The 24,633-nt window shown below is 40.4% G+C and overlaps 1 protein-coding gene across 1 annotated transcript in view; it reads right to left on the reverse strand.

Moving 5' to 3' along the window:
• LOC135965575 (ankyrin repeat domain-containing protein 18B-like) overlaps positions 1–21,222 on the reverse strand; it is a 41,840-nt gene extending 20,618 nt beyond the window's left edge. The window contains exons 1-8 of the mRNA XM_065522641.1: positions 21,102–21,222; positions 13,998–14,279; positions 12,863–13,074; positions 11,336–11,558; positions 7,817–7,862; positions 6,599–6,652; positions 6,302–6,303; positions 5,674–5,754 (exon numbers count right to left, since the gene is read on the reverse strand). Coding sequence (XP_065378713.1) covers positions 5,674–5,754; positions 6,302–6,303; positions 6,599–6,652; positions 7,817–7,862; positions 11,336–11,558; positions 12,863–13,074; positions 13,998–14,279; positions 21,102–21,200 — 999 coding nt within the window. The 5' untranslated portion in view covers positions 21,201–21,222. The remainder of the gene's footprint in view (positions 1–5,673; positions 5,755–6,301; positions 6,304–6,598; positions 6,653–7,816; positions 7,863–11,335; positions 11,559–12,862; positions 13,075–13,997; positions 14,280–21,101) is intronic.
• Positions 21,223–24,633: the final 3,411 nt, after the last annotated feature.

Below are 24,633 nucleotides of genomic sequence, written 5' to 3' on the forward strand. Positions count from 1 at the left end.
CAATTTAAGGGGAAAAATTGAAGAAGACTTCAGAAATGTGCATACAAAAAAGCCCTGTGCTAATAGCCAAGACAAAGGGAAAAAGGCCTTGAAGACATCTCACAGCTCCTCTTGGCAGTTTTACTTTTCTTTATTATTGTAAATAAAAGAGGTTTAATTGACTCATGATTCTGCAAGCAGTGAAGGAAGCTTAGTGTCTTTTGTTTCTGGAAGGAATCAGGAAGCCTCCTAATTATATCATGAAGCCAAGGGACGACGAGATGTCTCCTAAGGCAGGAGTAGGAGGAACACAGAATGAGGACAGAGGTTCCACAGCCTGTTAAACAACCAGATCACATGAGCACTCACTCACTCTCAGGACAGCATCAAGGGGATGGTGCTTCATCATTCGTGAATGATCCACCCCTACACTTTAATGACTAAATCTTTTGTCACCTAGGCTCCATCTCTAACATTAGGAAATAGAATTCCGCATGAGTTTTGGTAGGGACACAGGGACAGAATAGTCCCTGATCCCAGGAATCTCATGTCCTTCGCACATTGCAAAATACAATCATGCCTTTCCAGCATGAGTATTAACTCATTTCAGCATTAATTCATTTCAGCATTAATTCATTTCAGCATTAACTCAAAGTTACAAAGTCCAAAGTCTCATCTGAGTCAAGGCAACAGTCCCTTTTGCCTATGAGCCTCGAAAATAGAAAGGGAATTCACTGCTTCTAAGGCACAATGATGGTACAGGCATTGTATAAGCTTTCCATATCCAAAAGGAAGACATTTTCCAGAAATCTTCTTATATCTGAGACCTCCTCAGCCTGGCCTTCACTGTCCATGTTTCCGTCAGGATTTTTGTCACAACCATTTAACCAGTCTTTATGATGTTCCAAAAGTTTTCTCATCTATCTGTCTTCTTTTGAGCCTTCCAAACTCTTCCAACCCCTGCCCATGACATGGTCCCAAAGCTGCTTCCATGTTCTTGGGTATCTTTATAGCAATGCTCCAATCCTCATTTGCCATTTTCTGTATGATTTGTTTTGAAAAAGAGGTTGAATTGACTCATGGTTCTGCAGGCTGGACAGGAAGCACAGTGGCTTCTGCTTCTGGGAGGCCTCAGACATCTATCAATCATCGTGGAAGTGGAAGACAAAGAAAGAGTGAGTAAGTTGTCTCACATGGCAAGAGGAAAACACGGAGAGTAGGGAGGTGACGTAGAGTTTTCAGTGACTAGATCTAATGAGAAGTCACTCATGATTGTGAGGATGCTACAAGGGGATTGCGCTGAACCATTCATGAGAAATTTGCCTTCATAATTCAATCACCTTACACCAGGATCCACCTTCCACAATAGGAAATATAATTCAACAGGAGATTTGGTGGGGACAAACATGCAAATTACATCATCAATCTTTGAGTATAAAGACATCCACAGCAGGCTTTATCCAGCCAACTTCTTGGAGATTCTTTATAGGATTTGAGGCCTATAGCACATACACTAAAATATTCATACTTCAAAAAGCAGTAAAGTGGTATTATTCTTCCAAAAGTTACAATGGTAGTTTAGGCATTCATAGCATGATTTAATTCATGTTTGCTACTGTTTCTATTGTATCATCATATTAACTGTTTCCTACACAATTCTGTATTCACCTGGATTTCAGTTGATCACAAAACCATCCTTGTGCTACCACCGATAGCGTGCACTAGCTCTTTGCTCTAGTGTTATTATTCTCTGTAGAATGAATCCTTGAACTGGAAGCAGTCCACGATCGAGTATCTAGTCATTCAACACTATCAATTCCTGGGTGGCATTTTGAAAAAACAGTATCTTTTGCTGCAAGAAATGCAGCATCTGTGAGTCCATGTCTCTCACTGGAATTGGATGAAAGTGGTGAATTTCAGCCAAAGTAGCCAAAGAAATCCTGTTCCTGCGATTCTGACGTCATCAGCCTCTGCACCTCTGTCTTCACTTCTGTCACATATTGCCGGCTCTCCGTGACTTTGGTAAGAGCGTCCTTGTGCATGTGGATGATGTCCAGGATGTTGGTCTGGTGTCCCTGAGACAGCACTAACAGGTCCATGACTGGGTCCAGGTCCTGCCTGGGCTGACTGGCAAAGAGCTCACTGATAGTGTGGAAGGCTTCTATGGTGAAGTGGATGGCCTGGTCCAACTCCAATGCCTGGCTGAGGCTGAAGTACTGGCTGCCATCTGATGCTCTTTCTTAAAGCCTGTTACCATCATCTGCTTGCATGTCAACTCACTGGCTGTGAAGTTGAGCTGAGTGCCCTGTTGTCTATCTTCTCGGTGAAGTACTTGAAGCTGTCAATCTTGCTCTCCCATTCCTAAAGGTTGAGGGTCACTCAGGGTGGGCTCAGGGACAGGAAGAATCTGGGACTCACCATCTCATCCTTCTCAGCCTTCCTCTTGCCCTGTCTCCAGGCTGTCTCTTCAGTGCTGGTGGGGCACATCGGGAAGTGACAAAGGATGTGGCATCCTGCCCACACCCAGAAGCTGGCCGTGTGGTTCATCCACCAGACTGGGCCCTTTCTGCACTTGAACATAGATGCCACTTCAGTGCTGCCAGGGAGATCTTCACCAATCAGCCCAGGCAGGACCTGGACCCAGTCATGGACCTGTTAGTGCTGCCTCAGGGACACCAGGCCAACATCCTGGACATCATCCACATACACAAGGAAGCTCTTACCAGAGTCCTCCTCAGGATGGCCTGTGGTCTGCCTCATGGCACCCAAGAAGCCCACAGTGCTGTAGGAGCCCTGATGCATGGGCTGGAGCCCCAAAGGCAGCGCACAGCCTGCTCCTGAGCCTGCTGCTCATACCCTCTATGTGGCTCCATTTGCAGCGCAGTTGTTGCACTGAGGCCTGTGCATGCCAGGCAAGGCCAAGCTGACTCAAAGAGCAACCAGCCACCTCTGCAAGGGTGTGCCAGGAGCAGGTGGACCAGTCCCCAACTCACTGCCAGTCAGGGTCAATCAGTTATTCTGCCCTGGAAGCAGGGCCCCAGTGCCATCTGCTTTTCCTCAGGCCTCCACTTCATCAGCTGTCAGGTGGTGGTCACTCAGGGTGTGAGAAGCTGGCCATCTCTGTTTTCTTGAGTGGATGAGGTTGGTGGCTGGTCCACCTGCTCCTGGCACACCCTTGCAGAGGTGGCTGGTTGCTCTTTGAGCCAGCGTGGCCATGTCTGGCATACATAGGCCCTGGGTCCTGACAAGCTGCTCTGACTGAGCTTGTCCTGTCTTGGGCCAAATTCTAAGTCTGGCCAGGGCCACAGAAGGATGAGTCCCCTGGGTGGTATTCCTGGCTGCTGCAGGGGGGTGCATGGTGCCTCTCCCATCCCAGGGCTCAGGATGAGGCCCGACTGAGATAGGACCCTTTAGGTATGGGACTTGTGCCCCAGAAGGTGGCCTCTGTCACAAAGATCGGGTGAGAAGATGGATGGCATGCTGCTGGCTGCCAGGGCTGTTGGGATGACACATTCACCCTTCCTTCCAGGGACCTCAAAGTGACCAGCTTTCCCTTTAAGAATGACTTCTTAAGGCCCAGGAGTCATCTGAGGCTGCAGGGCAGCTGGCCGCATGCTGCCCTGGCTTCTTCCATGGTGAGCTGGTCACTACCCACCAAGGGGAGTCACATGCAGGCACCATGCAGGGCGCTTGTCTCTGGACCTGCGTCTTGGTTATCATGGAGCCAGACTGGGCCTGGTGACAGGGCCCTGATGGGGTTGTCCTGGTGGTCCTGGGGGTGTCCAGAGGAGACTCAGAATGGAATTGCTGTGAGGATGAATGAGATGACTGTCAGTGCAGAACAGGCACCCGGTGAGTGTTTAGGATTTATCCTCAGTAGCTGCCCAGAGGCCAAAACCACCCACCTGATAGCAACTGTCCCCAAGCCAGGAGGAAGAGAAGAGAGCAGGTCCCACTCACCTGAGTCTGATGAGTCAGCTGTGCTGAGATGTGCTTCTCAGATAGAAAACAGTCCTTCACGCAGAGCCACTCACGGACTCTGCTGTGTGCCTCTAACTGCTCCACAACACAGAGGCGATGGGGGCTCAGCAACAGTGACATCGTGGGGTGACACAACCCAGCACAACTGGAACCTGCTTGGGTCAAGAGGGCCCAGGGTCAGTGTCCTCTACCCCCTGAACTGACACGTGTGCATGCAGTGTGTTTGTGCATGTGTGTGTGCCTGTGTGTGTGCGTATGTGTGTGTTTGTCTTGCTTCTCTGGCCAGGCTTAGCTTCTACACTCAGGGGAGCACCCAGGTCTCACCACTGTCACAACCAGGGCCCGTGGCCAGCATTAGAGCCTCTACAGGTGCTCTCCAATCTCTGCCTTCCCCATCCATGGGGGTCCTGGGGATGCAGACAAAGGAGGGGCACCGGGTAGAGCAGAAAGGGCTGGCATCCTCTCTAGGTGGAATACAGGTCCTGTGTAAAGTTGTAGGTCTGCCAAACAGTGCTGGATTCAACACATCTTCTCATCTTCTTTTACCAACCACCTGCCAGGGTGCCCTGACTCACCTTCCCTGCAGATGGAAGCAAGGAGACTCCACAGACAAACCCTCTCCTGAGGTCACACAGTGGCCAGATGGCCAGGTTCCTACTGACCAGCCGCCCCTGACCAGATCCCTACTGACGAGGCCCCTAATGACCACTCCTCCATTGACCAGGTCCCACTGACCAAGTCCCAACTGACCATGTCTTCCTAACCAGGCTCACACTTAATCGGCCTCATGGGCCAGACTCCACTGACCAATTTCCCACTGACCTGGTCCCCACTGCCCAGGTTCCCACTGACAAGACCACAATTTCCCAGGTTGCCGCCCTCCCATCCCTCACTGAACAAATCTCCATGGATCATTACCCAGCTGACCAAGTCCCCTCTGACCAGGCCCTCATTGACCAAGCACCAAGCCACCAAGGCCCCACACGGACCAGGCCCCTGGTATACTGTAGAGCCCCCACCAACCAGTTTTTCATTGTATATGTTCCAACCAATCAGGCCCCACTAATAAGACCCCCACTGACCAGGTCCCCACTGAACAGGCTTCCAATGACTAGGTTGCCAGGTCCCCACTGATGAGAACTTTATGGAGGAGAACACCACTAACCAGGCCCCTGGTGATCAGGTACCAACTGACTAGGTCCTAATGACCAGGTCATTTCTGACCACGGTCTACCCACCCGGCCCCTGAACAGTGCTGCTTAAAGTCTCATTACCATGCCCCCCCTTAGCCCACAGACCCTCCCTCCCTGCATGCATGCCCAGGGGTCAAGCCCTGGGGGTTTTCTTGGGACAAGGCCTCTCCTCCAAGACACAGGGAGAGACAGTCAGCCTCAGGCTCCAGGTAGCCAGCTTCACACTCATCCCCCAAGGCCCTCAGGGTTCATCTCAGAGGAGAAAGTGAGGTGGCCTGGCACAGCCTGGAAACCCCATCTACCCTATCCCTGAGTGTCAGAGTGGGAGGAAGGGAGGGACATTTGGCAGACGAGACACCCTGTGCTGCTGGGTCTCCCGGGGCCCTTCCCGCAGAGCCCGATCTAGAGACACAGCACAGAGGCTGCAGGGAGACTAACCCAGAACCCTTGAGGCTGAGCCAGGGACCACATGAGGACTGTCCCCAGACAGCCAGAAGGCCCTTTGCTAGTTTCTTGGTACCTCAGTGGATGCAGCAGCTGTTCTTCTGTTGGGGACCAGTGAGCACATGCTGGGGAGGGCTCGCCTGTGCTTCCTCAGTGGCTCCACCTCTACCTCTAAGGAAAATCACTCATTTCAGGGCTGGGGCAGAGAAAACACAAGATTATCTTAGAACATCTTGTGCCAGAAAGTAAAAAAGTGCTGACAGAGTAACAGGCACAAATCAAAAAGACATAAAGAGTCAGCTTAGAATATCTACCACTGGCCTAATCTTGGGGAATTGGAGCACCAGAATCATGAGCTTTCCCTTCTCCCTTATTTATTGGTTTTATTTCTCCATGTAGAACAAAGAAGAGAATCAGAAAATAATCACCTGGCAACCATTGCAGTAATAATTGCTCAAACACAAGTCATCCATGAAATGCCAAATCTAGTGTGTTTTGAGGAGTAACCAGATATTTACAGAGCCTCAGATCATCACCACGCAAAATACGGTTCAACTACAAAAAGAAAATCATAACATTAGCATGGACAAGCCTGGCAGGTACTCCTTAGGTCTCCTAAGTAATAAAGACTGTGACATGCAAGTAAGTCTTCGATGACCTCTACTAAAGAATCAATGATGACTTGGTTGTTTGGCTGTTTAAACAGCTGGCATTTGGGCAATCTCAGTATGTCAAATTCAATAATACTGGTTTTCATCTGCAAGATCCACTTAAAACTGAAGAGACTGAAAAACATCACTTAAAATACCCTACAAGTTATCTTCATACATATGATACAAAAATATCCTACTTCGGTAAAGATTGTGATGTTGTATATTTTATGAGAAACAATTAAAATGTTGTGAAAATAGCCCAGTAATAAAGTTTTATAATCTTTCATATCACAAAATTTGTCCTTATGATTTTATGGTTAAATATTTTCTTGATTAGATGTGGCTTACCAGTGGATTCTGTAGAAGAAAGTAGACGGGTGAAAGTGTCCAACACAGCAACAGCTGGAAAGAAAAACAAAGAATTATGTTCTTTACCTAAAACACTTTGGTTAGCTCATTGTGATTTTAAAAACTAAAGAGTTGAGAACTTTATCAGAGTTAATAAGAATGAGAAATATGTATGTACATTTACAATACAAAATTACTATTAAATAATTTACACATGGCATTAAATCTAATTGTGTTTAAATATCAGAGCTTTTCCATTCTTCATTCATCTACTCAACAGACACATGCTAAGATTCTAGAACCAGCACTAGAATTTCAAGATGAAGATGGTATTGTCCACCTCCCAACAGTCATAAGCTATACCCTAAAAAAACAGACAAGACAATGTCCATATGGAGTCATGGATACACGAGAGGTATACAGCAGGGCACTACTGGAACACACAGAAGGGTCCTCTATCCCACTTTTATGTCAATATCATGGGCTTTCTGGTGGAGGAGATAATATAACTTGATACCTGAAGGACAAGGAAAAGCTCATCAGAGAGAGGGAAGAGGTGCAGGCAAAGAGCCTGAGGTGGGGAAGAGCCCTGCAGAGTTCCGCTCCATCCAGTTTGGCGCTAGAGCAAAGGGCAGAGTGCAGTAAGTGGTGAGAGACAAGGTTGAGTAACTTGACAGGAATCACATTGATGTGGGTGTTTTTATTTCATGGTGAAAAAGTTGGAACTTTTCCTGAGAACAGACATAAGCCAATGACACAGTAAATGACAGGAGATTTAAAATGTCACTTGTGAAGTGACTGCCTACGAAGGGTTATTGCTCAGCTAAGTATTTCTGAATGAATTTGACATCTGTTGGCCTTCAATCTCTACCAAAACCCTGAGAACTTGATGATGCCTTTGTTTTCTGAGAATCGTTTCAGGGTGCTGGCTGACAGTTCCATGAGGATGGAAAAACTTAACAAAGTGTAGAGCCAGTGAAAAAGAGATGCATAGACTTCTTGGGAATTTTTGAAGCTATGGGATGTGATGAATTTATGGTGCACAAGGACAGTCTTCTCTGTGGAAGTTTTTGTTTTCATATCTTTCATTAGATGTGCATAAGAGAAAAATACTTAAGATGGTATCTACTAACCCAACAATGAAAAGGAATGCCATTTGTTATTAAATTTTATTTCTAAAATAAACCTAAATTTAAGGAATAAATTTTGGTAACATACTTCTCTTTGTCTCTCTAATTATTTGTTCTACACAGTCCAGCTCCATCTAAAATAAGTGAAAATAATAATAATGTTTAAGTTAAACAAAAAACATTATCATGAAAATAATATATCACTTACAAATTGTGGTCTTTAGTATTTTTAGTGACTAGACATAACTTGAAGTTTGCTTCAAAAGAAAAATAATCACATACATAAAGTAAATTTTCTACTTATTTTAATTTAGATAACAGAGGATGTATCTGTGTAATGTTGCTTAGAGTAATTGGACAAAAACACAGTTAATATTGGTCTATTGCATATACATAATTTTAGAAAGGTGGTGTTTATTAGTACAAAGGTTAAACAATGGCCAGGTGTGGTGGCTCATGCCTGGAATCCCAGCACTTGGAGAGGCCAAGGCGGGAAGATCACGAGGTCAGGTGATCGAGACCATCCTGGCCAACATGAGGAAACCTGGTCTCTACTAAACATACAAAATTAGCTAGACGTGGTGGCCCACACCTGTAGTCCCAGCTACTTGGGAGGCTAAGGCAGGAAAATTACTTGAAGCCAGGGGTTGGAGGTTGCAGTGAGCCAATATTGCACCACTGCACTCCAGACTGGCAACAGAGTGAGACCTTTTCTCAAAAAAGAAAAAGAAAATTAAAGTCATCTTTTACAATGAATGCATTACTTTGAAATTCTTAGCAGAACTCTCCCCTTTATAAAAGTTTAATCTGTTTTTTTACTCCAATAAATTTTTATCTTAAAAAGAAATTTCTATTCTCTACTTATACTAAACTTTTTTATGGTAAATTTTTCTTTTATTAATTTTTTTTTCTAGTTTGTATTCTCAATTAAGGTGGTACCTGTGGAGGTTTTTTCCAAAGGTATATTGAGGCATGCCAAGATTTGGAGTACAATTGAACCCATCACACAAGTAGTGAGCATATGACCCAATAAGTAGTTTTTCAACCCTGGCCCACTCTGTCCCTCCCCGTTCTTATTTCTCAGTGTCTATTTTTCCCATGTTTATGATAATGTGCACCCAATATGTAGCTCTCACATGAGTGAAAGCAGGAGATATCTGGTTTCTGTTTCTGTGTTAGTTTGAGTAGGGTAGTAGATTCCAGCCGTATCCACGTTGCTGCAAAGGGCCTGATTTTGTTCTTTTCATGGCTGCAAAGTATTCCATTGTATATATGGAATTCTCCAATCTAGCTTGGATTTTCAATCTACCTTGGATGCACCTGGATTGACTCCATGTCTTTGCTGTTTTGAATAGTGCTGCAATGAACACACATGTTCATGCATCTTTATGTTACAATGATTTATTGTCCTTTAGGCATATCCCTAGTAGAGTAATGAGGTTGCTTCATCCAACGGTCATTCTTAGTACTTAATTTCCAAACTGCTCTCCATAGCAGCTGAACTAATTTATATTGCCACCAACAGTGTGTGTTTCCTTTCCTCCACAACCTCCCCAACATATATATATATGTTTATATATATATGTTTTTACTTTTTAACAAAAGTCATTCTGACTGGTGTGAAATGGTATCTCACTGATGTTTTATTTGGCATTTCTCTGATGATTATCAATGGTAAGCATTTGTTAATGTGTTTGTTGGCCACTTACATTATGTTATTTTGAGAAGTGTCTGTTCATGGCCTTTGCCCAGCTTTAACGGTGTTATTTATTTTTCGCTTGTTGATTTGTTTAGGTCTCTTATGGATTCTGGATAATAAGCATTTGCTGTATCCATGGTTTGTGAATATTTTCTTGTATTATTTAGGCTATCTGTTTAATCCAGTGATAGTTCCTCACGCTGTGCATAAGCCCTTTAGCTTAATTAGATCACACTTGTCAATTTTGTTATTCTTGCAGTTGCTTTTGAGGAGTTAGCCATAAATTAATTGACAAGCATGATATCCAGGAGAGCATTTCCTAGGATTTCTTCCAGGATTTTTATAGTCAGAGGACGTACTCTTATGTAAGAAAGGCACAAACCGATTTTTTTTTTTTTTTTTTGAGATAGTCTCCATCACCCAGGCTATAGTGCGGTGGTATGATCTTGGCTTACTGCAACCTCTGTCTCCTGGGTTCAAGTGATTCTCCTCCCTCAGTCTCCTGAGTATCTGAGATTACACATGCCTGCCAACATGCCTTGCTAATTTTTGTATTTTTAGTAGAGACGGGTTTCATCATGTTGGCCAGGCTGGTCTCAATCACCTGACCTCAGGTGTTCCACCTGTCTCAGCGTCCCACCTGTCTCAGCGTCCCACCTGTCTCAGCGTCCCAAACTTCTAGGCCTTGGGACTACAGGTCTGAGCCACCGCACCTGGCCAAGCACAAAGCTTTTAACATAAAAAAGGAAATTAACATTTTAGGGTTTTGTTTAATTCATAAAATGCAATTAAATTGGATTCTACTAAATAATAAACATCCATATGTGGTAAAGTGTTTGGATGCCAATCATTCGGTTGTGATTATGGGTGGGAAGAGTTGAGATGGTGCAAATAAACTTTTTTAAAAGTTTTTATTTTCAAGATGGAGTCTTGCCCTGTCACCCAGGCTGGAGAACAGTGGTGTGATCTCGACTCACTGCAACCTCTGCCTCCCAGGTTTAAGCAAGTCTCTGCCTCAGACTCCCTAGTAGCTGGGAATACAGGTGCCCACTCCCCACCCGGCTAATATTTTTTTGTACTTTAATAGAGATGGGGTTTCACCATCTTGGCCAGGCTGGTCTTGAACTCCTGACCTTGTGACACACCTGCCTCAGCCTCCAAAAGTGCTGGGATTACAGGCATGAGTCACCGTGGTGTCTGCTGCAAACAAACTTTAAAAGTGACATGGGCTGGGCGCAGTAGCTCATGCCTGTAATCCCAGCATTTTGGGAGGCTGAGGCAGGTAGATGACAAGGTCAGGAGTTTGAGAACAGCCTGGCCAATAGGGTGAAACCCTTTCTCTACTAAAAATACAAACATTAGCTGAGTGTAATGGTGGGCGCCTGTAGTCTCAGCTACTTGGGAGGCTGAGGCAGGAAAATCGTTTGAACCTGGGAGGTGGAGGTTGCAGTGAGCCGAGATGGTGCCACGACCCTCCAGCCTGGACAACAGAATGAGACACTGTATTAAAAAAAAGAAAAGAAAAGAAAAAAAAAAAAAGGCGGTAGTATGCACTGCAACTAAACTAGAATTAGAGAGTAAGCCAAAGCATCTCAAGGTATATCGTCAGTTATTCGGCAATAACATGCAATTTCTAAAACCTAACTTAAATGCAGCTTTTAAAGACATTTTAAATGTGTCAGTTTAGTCACATGTATTGAATAAAGCTAGGAAATGGGTATCTCTTGAAAATGGGAGCTCCAGGGAATTAAAAAATGAAAAGTTCCCATTTCCTTTCTGTGTTAACATAGCTAATTATGATCTTTACTTAACATGCATAAGTCAACAGAACTCAGTATTTCACCAAATTACAAAGAGGAATTATATTAGAGAAATGAAAGCCAAAAGAGAAACGATCATATAACTAACCTCAGTGAAGTAGTTCTTGCAGTTATTTGAAGTCTGTGGGTTTGAAGTAGGAATTCTGATGGGCATTTGGGGAATATATTTTCTGTTGAGTCCTCTACTAGTAAGATTTCCAACACAAGGTGACTCTGGGTCTCGCCTTGTAGAAAGAGTGCTGAGAAAATGTTTCATCCGCTCTTTCTCCATAAGGAGCTTGGTGCTGATCATTGCTATTTTCTTATTCGATCTGTAAAGACAGCAAAGACAAATGCTTAGTATTTCATTTTTCCTTAAATGATTCTTAATGACTTGCAGTTTTTAAAACGTTGCCCTGAGAGTAAACCAAAGTACCCACTAAACGGTGTTTTCACACCGAAGATGTGTGACAGCATACCTGTTGTAAGCCTAAAGAAGCACCCGTGTTTCTAAGGTAATTTATACTGAACAAGCAGTTCAAACAAAGTAGACGGGGAGGGAAATGGCTGTCAGTGATGCACGGCTCACCAGGTGAAACTTGCTGCTTTCTAAAATGGCTCCACTTGTGAGATTCTAAAGATTCCATTAGAAATACTTGTATTTAAAGGGTAACTATGCGGGAAAATGAATATGTTGATTTGTTGGAGTATAAGAACCACTTCACTGGAAATCATTATATCAAAACATCATGTTGTAAAATGAACAAAAAAAAAATCTAGGAATAGTTCTGTTTAGTAAAGAAATTTTAGGTTTCACCCTTGTACATTTCACCCATTATCTGGGAACAATTAAGCATTTGGCACTGAGGAAGAACTCAGAGTAACAACTCCTGGGGAGAACTAGATGGTGTGGCTTGGAATAAAAAGAACTAAAGCAGCGCTGAAGGCAATTAGCCCCCAGCACTGTGACCAAGGCACTGGAGTGGGGGGCTTGTTCTTTCTCCCTTCCACACAAATCTTCAGGCTGAACAAGGTGTTACTTTTTAACGACTTTGTGAATTACACTTCTTTAAATTCCTTGATAATTATTCCCTATTTCACAAGGATGCCTTTCTGTAACATCTTGAAAATGTTACACAAATAGTCTTTCTTGAGACACCCTCTATTGATAATACTAAAAATCACAATTAAAAACGATTGTGCCCAGAGTAGCAGTACCACTCGACACTTTGGGTGTAGGTTGTGATCTACCGAAGAATAAATTAAACTCATTAATCTTTCTATTTAGGGAAACTCTGACAAGTAATTTTATAACAAGATCGCTTTATGAATTATAAATCTTCAAAAATACTTAGTGACAAAAACTAACAGATCAGATTAACTACATGAGAGTTTTCAGAGGAAAAAAGTCATACAAAAGCAAAAAAATAAAAATAAAAAATAGAAATGGGACAGACATTATCCTTGACTAATATTTTAAAGGTAAGATTATTTACTAACATTATTTTCCAAAATTACATTATCAAATTAGCATTCACTTCGTACTAATCTCCTGAAGCCATCTCACTAAAAATTATGTTTTCAAAACAAATTAGTGAGCTTAATTCATTTCCTACAATTGTATGTTTTGATTTACTTTGTTATTTTTTTTGACATGGAATTGTTAGCTTTCAATGCTGCTGCAAAGGCTTCCTTATATTCTTCCAATTCGGTTGTAACCTCTTCATAAGCAGTTTTCATTTCGGAGAATTTACATTCCACATCTTTAAGCATGAGTTCCTTCTTATTTAGTGAAGCCATGTTATCCTTGCTTAACTGCTCCAATTGTTTTTCATGTTGTGCTTGTGTCTAAAATGAATGAAAAGAATACATTTTTAAAACAATTATAACCTAATTACCATATGATTTTTGCCTTTCATTTTGAGTCAGTGATTCAAAGAGCAATTTTGAATATGTTAAAAAAAAAAAAAAAAAGAGAGGCTGGGCCGGGCGCGGTGGCTCAAGCCTGTAATCCCAGCACTTTGGGAGGCTGAGATGGGTGGATCATGAGGTCAGGAGATCGAGACCATCCTGGCTAACACGGTGAAACCCCATCTCTACTAAAAAAATACAAAAAACTAGCCGGGCGAGGTGGTGGGCGCCTGTAGTCCCAGCTACTCGGGAGGCTGAGGCAGGAGAATGGTGTAAACCCGGGAGGTGCAGGTTGCAGTGACCTGAGATCCGGCCACTGCACCCCAGCCTGGGTGACAGAGCAAGACTCTGTCTCAAAAAAAGAAAAAAAAAAAAAAAGGCTGGAGCTTAACATATTTATCAGCAATATCAAAAAAACTAATAACTGAATTCAGAATTAAGTCTGATTTATACAAATTTGAAATCATAATTATGTTACTGTTAATGTAATCTGGTCATACAAGAAGTAATAGAATGCATTCATAATTTTAAAAAGTGATCAAAGAACAATGTAGCTTAAGACCAATTTAAAAGTATCACATAATCTCTAAATCACAATTTTTTCTTATGCCAACTGGTCTTAATCATCAAATGACTCCATAGTGAGAATCATTACTCTGAAAGATTGATCTTGTTATAGTAATAATGGAAATTTAAATGTTTAAAAGAAAAAACAGATGCCATTTTTTTCTAGAACTCTACAAAGCAAATTGCTACAAGAGAGGCAGAAGAAACACAATATATACATATCCAAAATACAGTTTGCAGTGAAATAAATGAAAGCACATTACAAATAAACTTACCTGATTTAAAAAACTAACCTGTAAATGGATTTCTTCTAATTTTTCTATTGCCTGCATTGCCTTTTTATCTAGCTCTGATTTATATTCTTGTACTTTGCCAAGTTCTACCATATTGTTTTCCATATGTGTCTTAAGATTTAATATTTGTTCTTTCAACATCTTTTTATCCTCCTCAAGTTTTTCACATTCCTGTTGTACTTTTCTCATAGATAATAACTCCTGTTGAAGAACTTGATTGTCTTTCACCAAACTGACACATTTTGAAGATACAGCTTCCTTCTCTGCCATAAGATCATCAAACTGCATGAATAAAATAATATAGTTTGATATAGACTAAGAATAATCTAATACAAAACCAATAGCAAATTTTGAAAAGTATTTACTTGCAATAAAATGTTATCTGTAACACAGTACATTCTTCAAATGTAAAGCCTTAAATTACTCTGAATTTTAAGAGCAAAGTTAAAGCTACCATGAGTCACAAAAATATATGCTTTACTGTCATCATCTTTCCAGAGAACTTTTGCACTTCATCTGACTTTTATTTTCCTGATAATACATTTCTGTTCCTCCTTCAATGGCACTAAGTGATCTCTCAGTGAAAAGTGTCTAACCCCCTCCCTCATCCTCACTCCCCATAATATGTCAAAACGGTGTCAGACATATCATAGTGGGTGATTTAGGCCAAAGTCAATAAATGGCTCTGGGAATAAGACTTTGAAAATAATTTAATACTCTATACTAGGGATGGTGGCTCATGCCGGTAATTCCAGCACTTTAGGAGGCTGTGGCAGAAAGATCACTGGAGGCCAGGAATTTGAGATCAGCAAGAGCAAAATAGTGATACTCCCATGTCTATATATATGTGTGTATGTGTGTGTGTGTGTGTGTGTGTGTGTGTGTGTGTGTGTGTGTGTGTATACTTATTTTTAATTATCTGGGCATGGTGGCTTATGCATGTAGAGCCAGCTAGTTGGGAGACTGAGGCAAAAGGATGGCTTGTACCCAGAGTTCAGGGCTGCAGTGAATTATGACCACACCACTGCACTTCTGCCTGGATGACAGACAAAGACCGTATTTCAAAAAGACACAAAATAATGAATCCTGTAAATAAGGATTCAATGCCATAAGCCTTTCCTTAGACTGCAAATGTTTCAGGACAATATGAAATGCATTTTAAGAAGTCATGATTCTTGGGGTAAAGGCCATAGAATACAGCACCCAGAAATAAATCCACATATTTAAAGCCAACTGATTTTGGACTAAGGTGCCAAGAACATACATTGGGGAAAGGACAGTCTCTTCAAATGAATGGCACTGGGAAAACTAAATATCCATATGGGGAAGAATGATACTAGCTTCCTCTGTAACATCATATAAAAAAGAAACTCATAATCAATTGAAGACTGAAATGTAAGGCCCCAAATTATCAAACTACTGTAAGTAAATATAGGGAAAAGGCTTGAGGACATTAGTCTGCACAAAGATTTTTATGGGTAAGAAATCAGAAGCATAGGAAAAAACAAATGATGGACCAATGGTAGTACATTGAGCTAAAGAGCTTCTGGCCAGCAAACAACTGAGTGAAGAGAAAACCTGTAGAGTGGGAGAAAATATTGTCAACTATTCATCTGATAAGGGACTAATATGTAAAATGTACAAGAAACTCAAACAACTTGACTGTTAAAAAAAAAATCTGAGTTCAAAATCGAACAAAATATCTAACTATACTTGTTTTTAGAAAAAAGAAATACAAATAGCCAACAAATAAATTTTTAAATGTTCAGTATCACTAATCCTCAGGGAAATATAAATCAAATCTACAATGTGATATAATCTTGCTTCAATTTGAATACATTGCTATCATTGAAAAGATATAAAAATAACAAATGCTGGTGAGGCTCCAGAGAACAGGAAACTCTTACATGCTGTTGGTGGGAAGGTAAATTAGTGCAGCCACTACAGAAAACAACACGAGTTTTTCTCAAAAATCTAATAATGGGACTGCCCAGGGACCCAGCAACCCCACTACTGGGTATTCAGGCAACAGAAAAGAAAACAATAGATCACAAGGATACCTGTCCTCACATGTTTATTGTAGCACTATTCACAACAGCTAATGTATCAAATCAACCTATATGTCCACCACCAAATGAATGGACAAAATACTGTGGTACACATACACAATGGAATACTATTCACCATATAAAGGAATTAAACCCTGTTATTTGTGGCCACGTGGATCAGTCTGAGGGATGTTATGTTAAGTGCAGATAAATACTGCACATTGTCACTCATGTGTGGGAGCTGAAGAAAAACTGAGGGCTGGGTAACATGGCTGATGCCTGTTATTTCTTAGCACTTTAAAAGACCAAGGCAGGAAAATCACTTGAGGCCAAAAGTTCCAGTGCACCCTGGACAACATAGGGAGACATCTCTACAAAGTCAAAAATCAGACAGGTGCAGTGCTGCATGCCCATAATCCCAGCTGCTCAGGAGGCTGAGGTGTGAGGATCATGTGAGCCCAAGAGTTTGAGGCTACAGTGAACTATGATCAAACCACTGTCTCCAATCTGGATGACTACAGTTGCCCAGAGCCCAGACTACACTAGAAAAGTCCTGTCTCTTAACAACAACAAAAAAGCTCACAGAAGTAGGAGAGGGGAGGCTGGTTAATGGATAGAGAATTACAGTTAGATAAGAGGAATGAGTTCCGGTGTTCTGTGGTATTGTGGGGTGAATATGGCTATGATTTATAGTATGTTTTTTAAAAGCCAGAAGATTTTGAATGTTCATAATTCAAAGAAATGAAAAATGACTGAAGTAGTAAATGTGCTAGTTAGCTTGATCATTACACACTATGTACATGTATCAAAATGTCACTCTATGGCCATAATTATGTGTGTGTGTGTGTGTGTGTGTGTGTGTATATATATATATATATATATATATATATATATATATGTCAATTAGAACAGAAGCGAGGCTATATTCATCCCATTTAAAAACAGAATATGGGCCAACCTTATTGACTTCCTTCTAATGAATAGAATGCAGTAAAAGGGATGCCATGTGGCTTCCCTATCTCAGACTGCTTTCCCTTCGAACTCAGCCCCCAGAGATTGTGAGAGAGATCAGGCCACAAAGACAGCCTGGCAGTGCCAGGGTCAGTGTTCATGCTGCCTGCCCCAACCAAGGTTCCAGCCAATGGCCAGTATCAGCCATCAAACACGTGGGTGAGCAAAGCTTCAGATGATTCCATTTCCCCAAATGATCAGCTGTTCCTAGAGAAGCTGAGGGGAGCAGAGACAAGCTCTCCTGGCCAAGCTTTTTCCAAACCACAGGTTCATGAACAAACGAAATGTTTTTCTTGTAAGTCACAAAACTCTGGGTAATTGTTAGAAAAATAAAGGACAGGAAACATAACTTGTGTAGCAGAAAAGAGTCTCCTTTAAAGTAGGATCTAATAAATGTTGAGATTTATTCACTGATGGCAAACATTACTGAGAAGCAGCAGATAACCAGGAGAGAGACATAAGCTGCTGAGGAGGAACTTTTCCTAAAACCCCCTTCAATTATGAGCTCTGATAACAAGGCCAGGGTGTCTCCTTACAATTTCCCCTCAAGTTAGGAGACCAGACTGGGAAGCAAGAAGACATATGATTTGAGAAACAACTAGAAATACTTGGTTACATAACCAAAATCAGACATTTACCTGATTTCAATGAACTAAAATCCTAAAAGAAGAAGCTTTGAGTATTTATTAATCGATCTAGTGTTCAATTTTCATTTTCCTTTTCTCAGTGAGGAAATAAGGAGAACATTATGGAATGATTTTTAGTCTTCAAAGAAGCAAAATAAACAGCACGCTTTGAGTGCTAAGACATCAAATGCAATTTCTCCTTCACCTTACTTCAAGCTTGTTTGTATGGAGGAGTTAAGACCATCCCATCTCTATGTTATGCCACAATGCGTCTCTATAGCACACTCTGAAATTTCAAAAGTCAAAATACTAATCTACTACGTGTCTCTGATAAACTGCCTGAACGTTACCTGATTTTGAAGTGCTGCACTCCTAAGACTTTTTCTTGGAATGAATTAAACTTTATATTCCAAGAATCATCTACTGAGCTAGAAAGCAGAGCTGTGCATCTCTGTTTCAGCAAAAGGAGGTCAATACAGGGAACTGTGGTTTCTGAGAATGCAAGATTGGCACCAAGAAAAGTATTAGCCACAATGCTACCCGAGAGAACCAGCTACCAGGTGGAAAGAGGATCTGCGAACTGAAAGATGATGACTTCACTTGATTTCCACTGAGGAAAGCTGGCAGCTCAGACTTAAACTTCTCCTTCCTGGATGGTAGACAGCTATGGAAGATTCTATGAAGTACAATGAATTAGCAAAACATAATGCACTAAATATTAGACTACGTCAGCATATCCTGTGATCAAAACTTTCCGCAAATATAACTATAGAGTGGGGCAATGGAAAAGAGACTAAAGGTTGGAACGGAGAAAAAAAGAAATCAAGTGTGTCTTGTAAGCCTGACTTCCCATCATGTCTTAGACTAAGTAAGGTATAAGCTGGCCAGAGACATCTTCGAGACACAAAAAGTGAAGTTAAAGATATTCCACTACATTTAATTTTTATTATGACATAAGACATCTGGTAATATGCAATATGATGGAAAAAAACTCCTCATTAAATTCGATTTGGCCTTGGCATAAGAATAGACATAAACAAGCTAAGAGTTGATAATCTAAAAATAAACTTGCACATTTACAGTCAATTGATTTTATACAAGGTTAACAAAAGAACAGAATGGGAAAAGAATAGTCTTTTCAACAAATGGTGCTGGGAAAACTGGGTATCCATATGCAAAAAATAAATAAAGCTGGACCAGATATCTTATTTAAAAATTAACTCAAAACAGTTAACTGTAACAGCTAAAACTATAAAACCCTCAGAAGAAAACCCTGGCATAAATCTTTGTGACTGCATTTCGCAGTGTTTTCTTAGCTATGACTCCAAAGGAAAAATGGATTCAATGGACTTCAAAATTGAAAACTGCTGTGCCTGAGAAGACAGTATCAAGAAGTGAAAAGGTAAGACACTGAGTAGAAGAAAGTATTTGAGAAGCATATATCTGATAAGGGACTTACATATATAGGACATATAAAGAATGTCTGCAATTCATAAACAACAAGATAACCCAATTTAAAAAATGGGCAAAGATTTTGAATAGATATTTCTGCAATGTTATGTGCAGATAAGGGAACCTGGACTTGTCTTGCCTGGACATGCCGGCAGAGGACTGGAGGCCTACAAGCACTGGCGGGATGGGGAGGAGTCACCAGGAATTCCCGCCTTATGCAGGGGAGGAGCCTGACCACTTCAGCTCATGTGCTCCTGGTATTCAATTGTGAGGTGGAAACCTGTTTGCAGGACCCCTCTCTTTGCTGAGCACTTTCCTTTCACTTAATAAATTCTGTCCTCCTCACCCTTCAATGTGTCTTCGTGCTTAATTTTTCCTGGTCATGACAGAAGAACCCAGATTTAGCTGAACTAAGGAGCAAAAACTCTGCATCAATACCTGCTACAGCACAGATGCAGCATGAAAAATTATGCTAAGTGAAATAAGCCAGTCACTGTAGACCGCTTGCTTTTTATTTCAGAGGCTTATAGGCAAATCTATACAAAGAAGGTGAGTGGTTCCCTAGGGCTGAGGGAGGAAGGGGAAACTAGTGAAGATGGCTAAATAATGTGGGGTTTGTTTTTAGGGTGATGAAAATGTTCTAAAATTGATTGTAACGAGGACTGCAGAACTCTCTCAAAATATGAAAGTGAATGAATTGTATATTATAATTAGTGAATTGCATGGTGTGCTCATTATTTCTCAATAAACCTGTTATCCTCCACCCCTAATTAATTTGGTACTAGTGATTTTGGTACTAGTGATCTGGAGACAGATGTTGCTTGGTTTCAGATCACTGGCCAGAGGTCAAGGCCTAAGAGAATCAACAGCATGTCCTTTTTATAGAAAAAAGGATTCATGTTTTGAAAACTATTCTTTTCATTAGTATCAACTCAGTAAAATTAAATGAAAAATCTTTCTTTCACTGCTTAAAGCACTGAGAGATTTATATTGAGGAATAAGACCTTGTTTTCTTTGGCTCCAATTTCTATCCACAGGGTCTGGGAATCACACACTTCAAACTATAAAATCTCATCAGATGGGTTTTATTAACTTTATAATGTGGCTCACTTTCTAACCCGATTCCGGTCCAGCATCACAGAGAGAAGAAGCTGAAGGAAATAAAAATATTTAACCCCTAAATATATTTTTGACATATTTTGAAATGGCCGCTGCAGGGCCAAGAGATTGAAATGGATCTCATTAATGTAGCCCAATCTCTCCCCTTCTAGGTCTTCCCAGTTCTGGGGAAGATTAACTAAGAGCCTGATGCATTTAAAATCTGAAAAGATATATTTATCCTCTATTTTCTCAACATATTTTGGCAGAATTTGGGTTTTTTCATTATTAATATTTTCCCAAATTATGTGATTTTTGATCCCAAAACTGATTTAAAATTACCGTATGTTGGAATGTAAATTACTCTATTATAAAGATACATGCATTTGTATGTTCACTGCAGCACCGTTCACAACAGTAAAGACATGGAATCAACCCAGATGTCCATCAGCGATAGACGGGATGAAGAAAATGTGGTATATATACACCATGGAATACTATGGAGCCATACAAACGAATGAGGTCATGCTCTTTGCAGGGACATGGATGAACTTGAAGCTGTTATCCTCTGCAAACTAATGCAGGAACAAAAAACCAAACACTGCATCTTCTCACTTTTAAGTGGGAACTGAACAATGAGAACACACGGACTTGGGGAGGGAAACAACAAACACTGGGGCCTGTTGGGGTCAGGAGGGAGAGCATCAAGATCAATAGCTAATGCCTGTGGGGCTTAATATCTAGGTGATGGATTGATCGGTGCAGCAAACCACCATGGCATGGCACACGTTTACCTATGTAACACACCTGCATGCCTTGCTCAGGTAATCTAGACCTTAAGATAAAATAATTTTTTTAAAAGAAATTACCTTATGGTTTAGCTTCTTAATCAGAATATCCATTTTCAGTTTATCTGTTTTTAAGTCTCCATGGAAACCAAAGTCTTCATTTCCAAATACATATAACATATTTATTGTCCTTTCCAGGAGTTTCTTATATCTGCAAAAATGTACATAGTAAGTCAAGTATTTTTAAGAGTAACTATTTAATAATTGTTTAAAAAGATGTTATGTTATGGCATATCAAAGAAACAAATCTATAAGCTATGATCCTTTCAGTTTCAACTGAACATAGTTTGAAAGCATTCTATATGAAATTACAATCTTAGATAAATAATATGAAGAATAATTTATGGCATATATAGCAGGTAAAGTGATATTATAACCATACATTTTGTTTTGTTTTGTTTTGAGATGGAATTTCACTCTTGTTGCCCAGGGCGACGTGCAATGGTGTGATCTCGGCTCACTGCAACCTCTGCCTCCTGGATTCAAGTGATTCACCTGTCTCAGCCTCCCAAGTAACTGGGATCACAGCCGTGTACTACCATGCCTGGTTCATTTTGTATTTTTAGTAGAGATGGGGTTTCACTGGTCAGACTGGTCTTGAACTCCTGACCTCTAATGATCTACCCACCTTGGCCTCCCAAAGTGCTGGGATTACAAGTGTGAGCCACCACACCTGGCCTAACTACACTTCTTGTAAATAAACTATTCATATCCATGTTGGTATGCTAAGTAAAATAACCTATTACTAAATATAAGCCATAACCCAGAGATGAGTAACCAAGATAAAAAAGTAAAACACATATGTTTGAAAAAGACACAAAAATACATTTTGACACCCATTGACCGCAGTCTATAAGAAGAGAAAAAAGTACACACAAAAAGCATCAAGGAGATCATTCAATGTAGAAAAAGAGAAGAAAACATCTTTAGTATCTGAGTTGAGGAGAAAAAGGAAACAGGCCGTTTTAGAAAAAGGGAAAGGGGCAGAGAGATGTGTGATGATTTACAGACTTTGAAGAAGAGATCTAGAGATCTTTGCTGACATGATGTCAACAAAATGAAAGAGATACAAAACCATGTAGAGAAAGGCAATGTCAGAAAAATGTCGATTAGATTCAAAAACAAACTTAAGTGCTCAGTAAATAAATAGAGAAGTAGCTGTGTTCAGGGCTTCAAAGACACATTCCATTAAAAAAAAAAGTGATCAAAACGTGAATGCTCATTTTACTTTTTCTTTAGGTTTTACATATATTTATATATATATGAAATTTATTTATGTAAAACAGAAGTTTTATAACATGTATACTTCATGTATACAACGGAGGTACTGTGTAAAATGAGTAAACTTCCAATATGTTTTATATCTAAAAGAAAAAGAAAGAAGCAGAAACAAAATATAAGCTACATATCAAGGTAAATTTTGATGTTAAAGAATGACACAAATAGGTCTTTAAAGAATTTGAATGCAGCAGAGGTTACTACAAAGGGAAGAAAAAATGACCACAGACAGCAAAAATATCTTCAGAAATCAAAATTCAAGCTAGATAATGAAGAGTGTACTTGACATTACTTGTCCAAGGCTTTGTCATTGTTTTCAAAACCATTAAAGAGTAAGTGGCCAGGCGCGGTGGCTCACATCACTTTGGGAGGCTGCAGCGGGCAGATCACGAGGTCAGGAGTTCGAGACCAGCCTGACCAACTTGGAAAAACCCTGTCTCTACTAAAAATACAAAAATTAGCCAGGCATGGTGACACACACCTGTAATCCCAGCAACTCAGGAGACTGAGGCAGGAGAATTGCTTGGAGGCATAGGTTACAGTGAGCCGAGATCGGGCCATTGCACTCCAGCCTGGGAGACAGAACCAGACTCTGTCCCCCAGCAAAATAATAATAATAATAATAAAATAAAATAAGTATAATATTTTGGCATTCAAAAAACTTTCACCTTGCCCCAGCAGCTCAGCTGACTCCTGCCCCCACGACGCAGATGCCTATAAAGTTGTGTTGTGAGCTTGTAAAATACATTTCAAAATAGAATTCGTTTAATTATGAAAATACAGACATAACATGAATTTGTATCTAGGTTTTAGTCAAGTAAAATTAGAGTTAAATCAATTAATAAATGGTTAACATGTTCTACAATAGGAAAACCTTACCCAGTTGCCTTTTGTTCTAGTTAATGATTTTTCTTTCTTATTCGATTCACATTATATTCCAGTGATGATATTCACTCAAAAAGTTTTCTTAATTCTTCATTTTTTTCTTCAGTCTTAAAAAAAGTGTTTAAAATTATTTTGTAAAATCTAGAGACCCTTCTTTTATCTCAAACGTATTTTTCATAAATGGATGAGTAATACTTATTTAGGCAGGTGTATAAAGTGCATTTTATAAACCTGATGCCAGTGAGGGCAGATTTCAAAAATAGTAATTTTTCTTAATACTGCTAAAAATGATTCATACTTTCATCATTATCTTTTCTGAAATTTAAACTGCCAACAATCTTTGTTACAAATGAGGGTTTTTACACATAAAATACTAAGGGTTAGTAAAAAAAAGAAAAAAATAGTAGTTATATTTATATTTAGTTTTTAAAGATACTCTAGAAATGTCATTAATATTTAAGATATACCAAGTTTTCTTAAATTACATCTTACTAACATGATTTTTAGAAAACTCTTATCTAGTTCATTACATTTTTGATCCTCATCTGTCTTCAGGCTGAGTTAAATAATGTCATTCTAAGTATTCACCCATAGGTTTCAGTTTTTCCCTTTCTCTTAATCACTTCTCTTTAAATAAAGTTTATTTTTTCTATAATAAACAAAAACACAACCTTTGTCTACTTTTTGTGGCTTTTCTATTACCCTGTTTCTCCCCTTCCATTGGACTCTATGACACATGGTCTCATCTAGAAATCTATTTTTCATCACTTACTTTGTTTTTTATACTGAAATCTGATTTTTAATAATTCCAATAAAAAACTCCAAGGGTCGTCAAGGACTTTACTCCGCTTTACTCAGCAGCAACTGCGAGCGGTGACCAAATGCTCCCTCTGCTCCTCTGACCCCACTTCATTTCTAAATGCAGCAACCTGTGTTGTTCAGCTCTACTCCTTTCTGGTTTTTGTTTTGTTTAGTTTTTGTTTTTTGTTTTGAGATGGACTCTCCCACTGTCACCCAGGCTGGAGTGCAGTGGCATGATCTCGGCTCACTGCAACCTCCACTTCCTGGGTTCAAGTGATTCTCCTGCCTCAGCCTCCCAAGCAGCTAGGATTACAGGCATGTGCTACCATAACCTGGCTAATTTTTTGTATTTTTAGTAGAGACGGGATTTCACTATGTTGGCTAGACTGATCTTGAACTCCTGACCTCATGATCTGCCTGCCTTGGCCTCCCGAAGTGCTGCGATTAAAGGCATGAGACACCACACCCAGCTATTTCACCTTTTAAATTCTCTCAGGACTCTGAAAATCTCAAAACTTTGACCTAGATTCCCTAATCTACATTTCCAGCTCTGACCTTTCTCTTGAGGCCTCTTCCTTCTAGGACACAT

This window comes from Macaca fascicularis, chromosome 10, assembly GCF_037993035.2.
Source record: "Macaca fascicularis isolate 582-1 chromosome 10, T2T-MFA8v1.1".
NCBI classification, from domain to species: Eukaryota; Metazoa; Chordata; class Mammalia; order Primates; family Cercopithecidae; genus Macaca; species Macaca fascicularis.